At 52.6% G+C, this 7,120-nt stretch overlaps 1 protein-coding gene across 1 annotated transcript; it reads left to right on the top strand.

Annotated features, from left to right (window-relative positions):
* Positions 1 to 1,268: 1,268 nt before the first annotated feature.
* Positions 1,269 to 6,728, top strand: GOT1L1 (glutamic-oxaloacetic transaminase 1 like 1). Its single transcript, XM_043454632.1, has 9 exons — positions 1,269 to 1,485; positions 2,615 to 2,796; positions 3,648 to 3,759; positions 4,020 to 4,129; positions 4,360 to 4,452; positions 4,546 to 4,696; positions 5,511 to 5,676; positions 6,128 to 6,270; positions 6,531 to 6,728. Exons 1-9 carry the CDS (start codon positions 1,371 to 1,373, stop codon positions 6,680 to 6,682), a joined length of 1,224 nt encoding a protein of 407 aa, XP_043310567.1. The 5' UTR covers positions 1,269 to 1,370; the 3' UTR covers positions 6,683 to 6,728.
* Positions 6,729 to 7,120: the final 392 nt, after the last annotated feature.

Genomic DNA, 7,120 nt, shown 5'->3' with positions numbered 1-7,120 from the left:
TGACTTTTTAAATTAAATTAAAAAAAAAAAAACCTTTTTGGACACACTGAGGCATGTGGGAATCTTAATTCCTCCACCAGGGATCTAACTTGTGCCCGCTGCAGTGGAACCTTGGAGTATTAACCACTGGACCTCCTGAGAAGTCCCACGGCTGGCTTTTTGTACACCAAGATCAGGTAGTCATTGGCTGTCCCTGCTGATGGGAGTGTAACCTGCCAGGTGGTTTCCTGTTGTCAAGCACAATCTGGAAGGTGGATGAGAAAGAAAATTCTTATCCACCAGCAGGGCTGGTAAAGGTATCTGGGTGAGACACCAACTACATTTGCAACAGTCACAGAGTCACTTGGGAAAAAAAAAAACGTAAGACATCCTACAGAGGCCAAGGCTTTCTGCCTTTGATCTCTGCCTTCTACACTTGCTGCTGGGCCACCACTGAAAGAGTTAGAAATTGTAGAACTCTTCATTGTAAATAACAGAGAAATAGGATTGTCTTAATGGGCTTCCCCGGTGACTCAGTGGTAAAGAAGCCACCTGCAGCGCAGCCTCAGATTCAATCCCTGGGTCAGGAAGATCCCTGGAGGAGGAAATGGCAACCCACTCCAGTCTTCTTGCCTGGAGAATCCCATGGACAGAAGAGCCTGGTGGGGTACAGTCCATGGGGTCGCAAAGAGTTGGACAGGACTGAGTGACTAAGACAACAACAGTACACTCTTTCTAGAAATAGGCCTCTTGAAAATAATTGTGGAAGAAAGCAGTGTTGTTTTTCTTTTCTTTTCAACACCTGGACCCCTGAGTAAAATGAAAGTAGAAGCTTTTTAAATGTGTCCCTCGACTCACATTACTGCTGGGTCTGAGGTTTCACGTCTGCAGAAGCCCTCTCCGGGCTCATGGCGGCCTGTGTTGCTGTGTCTTCTAAGGGGCTGATCTGTTATTTTAGATGGGCCGTCCAGTGGTTACGACACTGTGCTTCCACTTCAGGGGTCACTTGTTCAATCCCTGGTCAGGAAACTAAGATCCCACATGCTGTGCAGCCAAAAGAAAAAAAAAATATTGGTGGATTAGGTGACTAGAGGAGGCAGTGAGTCAGGGAGAAGCGCCTGGTAGTTCTAGGTCCCCGCTGTGACCTCCTCCTGCCCCATCTCTCAGAAGGTCCTCCCCAGGAGTGTTGGAATACTCCCATAGCCCTTGAGGAGGGCCACCATGGACACAGTGAGTGATGGGGTTCTGTTGCTCTGGTGACCGGTTGCCGCCAAGGTTCTGGTAAGAGGCGGATCTGGGTGGCCCAGACTTGGAGGCCGGCTGTGGGCAGAAGCCTTCAGGAGAAGAACGCAGCAGCAGAAGTGCAGACCTGGTTCTGTTTTCCCTCAGCGATGCCTACTCTGTCTGTGTTCACAGATGTGCCCATGGCCCAGAAGCTAGAGGGCAGCTTGCTCAAGACCTACAAGCAAGATGACGACCCGAACAAGATGTTCCTGGCCTATAAAGGTAGAAGCCTCGTCGTTTGGGGGTGTGAGACGCCGGGTACCATGACCGCCTCTAGGAGGGCAGTGTTCCCACTGCCACAGAGGGGTCGAGAGAGCACAAACCTCCCTAGACAGAGAGGTCTCTTCCTGTGAGCAGAATTGCCCAGTGGGGAAAGGAACAGAAAACCTCGCGGGTGGGTCTGGGCCCTCTGCCCTTCTCCGCGGGTTCCTGGCATTTGATAAGGGCTGTATCCTCTCCCGGGCTTCCCAGGTGGTGCCAAAAAACCCACCTGCCAATGCAAGAGACGTCAGTGACTGGGATTCGATCCCTGGGTTGGGAAGATCTCTTGGAGAAGGGCCTGGCAACCCACTCCAGTATTCTTGCTTGGAGCATCCCATGGACAAAGGAGCCTGGTCGGCTACTGTCCATAGGGTCCCAAAAAGTTGGACACAACTGAAGCAACTTAGCACACTTGCACACATGTGTGCTTTCCCCCAGCTCTGTGCTGGAGCCTGTGAGGACCCTGCGTTTCCTAGAGCCTATTCATTCTCCCCTTCTCCCTCCTCCGCTCCTGAACCAAGAATGGCTCCTAAACTGTTCTGGGATGCAGCCAGCCCTTGCCACGGTGAAAGTCAGTGTGACCTTTGTTCAGTCCCAGATGAAAAGTGAAAGCGTGAGTCACTCGGTCATGTCTGACTCTTTGCGACCCCATGGACTATAGCCCACCAGGCTCCTCTGTCGGTGGGATTTTCCAGGCAAGAATACTGAAGTGAGTTGCCATTTCTTTCTCCAGGGGATCTTCCCGACCCAGGGATCGAACCTAGGTCTCCTGCATTGCAGGCAGATTCTTCACCGTCTGAGCCACCAGGGAAGCCCAACCTATAACTCTCCCATTGTCTATCATTTTTGCCCTTTAAAACGGCGTAGATTTCTGTTGTCTTTTTCAAAAAGATGAAAATTAGACATACGCAGTAACAACACATCGTTTTTTATAAAGGGGTGGGGGGAAGAAAAGGAAAGTTGTCTTTTCCTAGGCAACTTCCCAAAGCCCCAAGAGAACCAGGACAGATTCGTGGGCTGTCTGCAGAGCCCACAAGCTTGCAGGCACCGCAGTGGGCCTCCAGAGACCCCTCTGCCCTTCCCCTCACAGTCTGCATGACCAGCGAAGGCAGACCCTGGGTGTCCTCCGTGGTGCGCAAGACTCGAATGCAGATTGCCCAAGATCCCTCCCTGAACTATGAGTACACGCCGGTGATGGGCATGAAATCATTCATCCAGGCTTCCCTGAACCTCCTCTTTGGAAAGAACAGCCAAGTCATTGTGGAGAACAGGGTGAGAAGCAGGGCCCTTCCCTCGCTCACCGAGACACGAGGAGTAGAGACTGGGGGTCTGGGATTGTACGAGTGCAAAAGTGAAGAGTTTAGAGGGGCCCCGCGAGGTGCAGACAGTCCCAAGATCAGTCATTGGAGGATGGGGCCAGGATCAAGACCCAAAGCCAGGGGTCTCTACACCAGTCTCCACTGCTGGGGTGGCAGCTCTTTCCAGAAGGGAATGATCTGAACCTGAAGTGGTGCTGGGATCACCATCACTCTTTTTCTTTTTTAATGTTTTTATGATTTTTAACGGCTGAAAAATCAGAGCGCAATGATATTTGGGGATGTATGAAAATGACATGAAATTCAAATTTCAGTGTCCAGAAAAATGTTATTGGAACATGGCCATGATCATTTACTTGTCTTGTCAAGAGCCGCCTTCTGCTTTAACGGCAGTGTTGAATAGTTATATGACCTGAGTGAACGAGCGATCAAGTGATCGTCGCTCAGTCGTGTCCAACTCTTTGGGACCCCATGGACTGTATCCCGCCAGGCTCCTTTGTCCATGGAATTCTCCAGGCAAGAATACTGGAGTGTGGGTTGCCATTTCAGCAACTGTTTGGTCCTTTGCAGACAAAGGCTGCCCAGGCCTGGTATGAACGTGAGCACCACGAGGGGGGGAGGGGGTTCACTTTATTCCCTTATGTATCCCAAGCGCCCAAGTGTCTGGCACCTCGTAGGCGCTCGGTAAACCCCGCTGGATGAGTCAGTGGAGGTGCATGTGTGGGAGCACGTGGCCTTGACCTCCTGGAGCAAGTGGTCCTCCTTCCCCAATGTTGGGAGACACCAGCACCTTTTTTTTGCTGGCAGGCAGGGGGTGTGCAAACCGTGGGGGACAGCGGCGCTTTCCAACTCGGGGCTCAGTTCCTCAAAAGTTGGTGTCAGAATTCTCAGATAGTTTACATCGTTTCCTCTCAAAAAGGTGAGTGGCAGACTCTGGCCCCACGCCCCTCGCCCCGTTCTTGATTCCCACCCCACCTGCTATCTTCACTGCTGTCCTCACTCTGTCCTGAGAAAAACAGTGGACAGGCCAAGGTATTCTTGTCCTTTTCCTCTTCCTCTCCTCCCTTTGGAGACTAATCCCCCTTCCCCTGCCCCCAGACCCGTTCTCTGGGGTCTCTGCCTCCCGTCTCTCCACTTCTCACGTGCCAGCTGGTGGCGGGGGGCGCTGTGTTCCCACAGAACCGCATGGACTCATCTTCCAGGACATGGGCTTTACAGTTTATGAGCACACCTTCTGGGACTCCGCACATCTGTGCTTGGACCCCAACATGCTCCTCGATGTGGTGGAGGTAGAGGTTCCCCCGCTCTCAGCAGCTTCTCCCCAGACCTGGTTTACAGCTTCCCTTTTCTCCTAACCGCCCCCCTCTACGCCAACTCCAGTCATCCAGGACCTTTTATAGGCTCAGTTTCACAGCCCTTTAGTAGGAACCCACGTGGAGGATGGCTTCTCCTCCCAGCGTGCCCCTGCCACGACCTGTGTGGTCAGGGAGGCGCCCGACAGGACGGTCTTTCCCTGCAGCGTGCCCCGCACGGCTGCGTCTTTGTGATCGGGAGTATCGGCAACTGTAGGCTGACCTCGAGTCAGTGGACACAGTTGATGACCCTGATGAAGGTGAGCCCACCTCTCGCCCGGCGCTCCTCCGTCTCAGCACCTCCCATGCCTCCGGGAGTCCCTCCCCCTTCTCATTCTCTTTTTCTCTTACAGGGCAAGGAGATATTTCCATTTTTTGACATTCCCTATCAAGGCTTATCCACCGGTGACCTGGAGGAAGATGCTATATTCTTACACTACTTTGTGTCTCAAGGCTTTGAGTTCTTCTGCAGCCAGTCTCTATCCAAGAATTTTGGCATTTATGGTACATTGTGGGCAGGGGGAGCGGGAGGGTCTGATGGCGCCACACCTGTGGCACAGAACACCTTTGACGTCTCCTACCCTCTGGAGAGAGCCCGGAGCCCCGGAGCACCCAGGGCACCTTGGAGGCAGAAGGGAAGGGCACTGAGCTACACGTTAGGGTCTGTGGTGCGGTCTCAGCTCAGCCGCTAAAGCTGACTCCGGTTAAATCATCTCACACCCCTTAGGCTTCTGTTTCTTCACCTGGAAGATGAGGGGGTGGGACTTAGCGATCTTTCAAGTCCCTTTCACCTTAAAAAAAACCCAACTTTTTGTAATCTATTTATTTTTGGCTGTGCTGGGTCTTTGCTGCCGTTCTTGGGCTTCCTCTAGTTGCAGTACACGGGCTTCTCACTGCGGTGGTTTCACTTGTTGCAGAGCATCGGCTCTTGGGCACAGGGGCTCAGCAGCTGTGGCTCCCAGGCTTTAGAGTCCAAGCTCAGTAGTTGGGGTGCATGGGCTTAGTTGCTCCGTGGCATGTGGAATCTTCCTGGACCAGGGATTGAACCCACGTCCCCTGCATTGGCAGGTGGATTCTTAAACCACTGGACCACAGGGAGGGGCTGCCTTCCACCTTTAAGACTCTTACTTGTGCCTACTTTTCTTGGCAAGAAGAGCCTGCGCCGACTGCTTGGGGCCTGGATGGGGCCTTCTTGGTGAGGCTGGGCGGAGGGCCCTGTCGTCCAGCCCTCCCCTCTGCAAGGCTGAAAGCAGAGACTGAGGGTACCGCCCGGGAACGGTGGGGGCTCTGAGACAGGCCATCTGTCCCATCGCTGCAGACGAAGGAGTGGGTACCCTCGTGGTGGTGGCGCTCAACAACCAGCTCCTGCTGCGCGTCCTCTCCCAGCTGACGAACTTCGCGCGGGCCCTGTGGCTAAACCCTCCCACCACGGGCGCTCGCATCATCACCTCCGTCCTCTGTAACCCTGCTATGCAGGGAGAATGGTAAGGGCGGGCAGTGGGGCAGGATGGGTGGGCAGAGGCTCTGCATGCCCACAGACCCACCGACTCACAGGATGCCGTGGCCGCTTCCCTTCCTGCCCACATTGCCTCTTTTACTGAGGGGCCCCCGTGTCCCAGTGGCAGTGCTGAGGGTTGCCCAGCCTTGGGGGAGTGGGTAACGGGATGCTCTTTGGGGGCACAGGTCGGCTTATTATTGAATTGTTTGAATGCTCTCAGTTTGCAAGAGGAGATGAGGAAGTACCAAAGACCTGCTCCTCTGGCTGGAGAGTCTGCTTCCCTTGCTTACATTAGTATGGGCTAAAACCCCCTCCCATTTATAACCATCCCAGATGGATGCTTACTTTTGAAGGGAGAAGAGGGGAAAGACAATGAAGAGGTCGAGAGTGAGGGGAGACCTTACGCGGTCCACTTCTTGCTGTCCTCCCCTTGGCAGGCGACAGAGCCTGGAAGGGGTTGTAGAGAACATCATGATGACCAAGGAAAAGGTGAAGGAGAAGCTCCGGCTTCTGGGAACCCCTGGCTCCTGGGATCACATCACTGAGCAGAAAGGGTCCCATAGCTATCTTGGACTCAACTGTAAGTACCTAGGAAGGGACAGCTCTCTCGTTTCTGACCTTGGATTTGGGCTTGTATTTGAGCATAAGCTTCATGGACCAGGTAACCCGTCGCTAGCTTCACCTCAGACTTTGATTCTTTCCTGAGGAAAGTGAAGCTGCTTTGGGACTCTTGTGGCTCCCCAGAAATGCTGACACTTCCTACCATCCATAATTCACCCTGGGCTAGAGGGGAGCGGGATGGGACCACCCTAGGATCTGAGACGCTATGGTCGTCACCAGCCCAACAGGTGGAATACCTCATCAGTAAAAAGCATATCTATATCCCCAAGAATGGTCGGATCAACTTCACCTGTATCAATTCCTACAACATAGATTACATCACTGCGAGCATCAATGAGGCTGTCTGCTTCACAAAGGACTCAGAGAAATAGCTTCTGAAAGTAAATGACCCCTGATTGGAATAAAAGCTTTAGTCTTTACAAAAGTCCTGTACTGATTATTCATTGCTACTATTCATTTCTCTGCAGACCACTCTCTCTCTCCCCATCTATCTATAAAGCATTGGCCTGGCCTCAGCAAAGAGGGGTAAAAAAGACCCAGAGAAGAAGGGAATGTTTGCATTCATTAACCATCTCATATTTGTTGAGCACCTACCATACCATATATTGGGCTTCCCTTGTAGCTCAGTTGGTAAAGAATCTCCAATGCAGGAGACCTGGGTTTGATCCCTGGGTTGGGAAGATCCCCTGGAGAAGGGAAAGGCTACCGACTCCAGTATTCTGGTCTGGAGAATTCCAAGGACATGTATAGTCCATGGGGTTGCAAAAAGCTGAACACAACTGAGTGACTTTCACATACCATATTGAGGC

Source organism: Cervus canadensis, chromosome 31 (genome assembly GCF_019320065.1).
Source record: "Cervus canadensis isolate Bull #8, Minnesota chromosome 31, ASM1932006v1, whole genome shotgun sequence".
Lineage (NCBI taxonomy): Eukaryota > Metazoa > Chordata > Mammalia > Artiodactyla > Cervidae > Cervus > Cervus canadensis.
The sequence above is the reverse complement of the archived record's forward strand: the minus strand, read 5'-3'. Positions and strand labels throughout refer to the sequence as shown.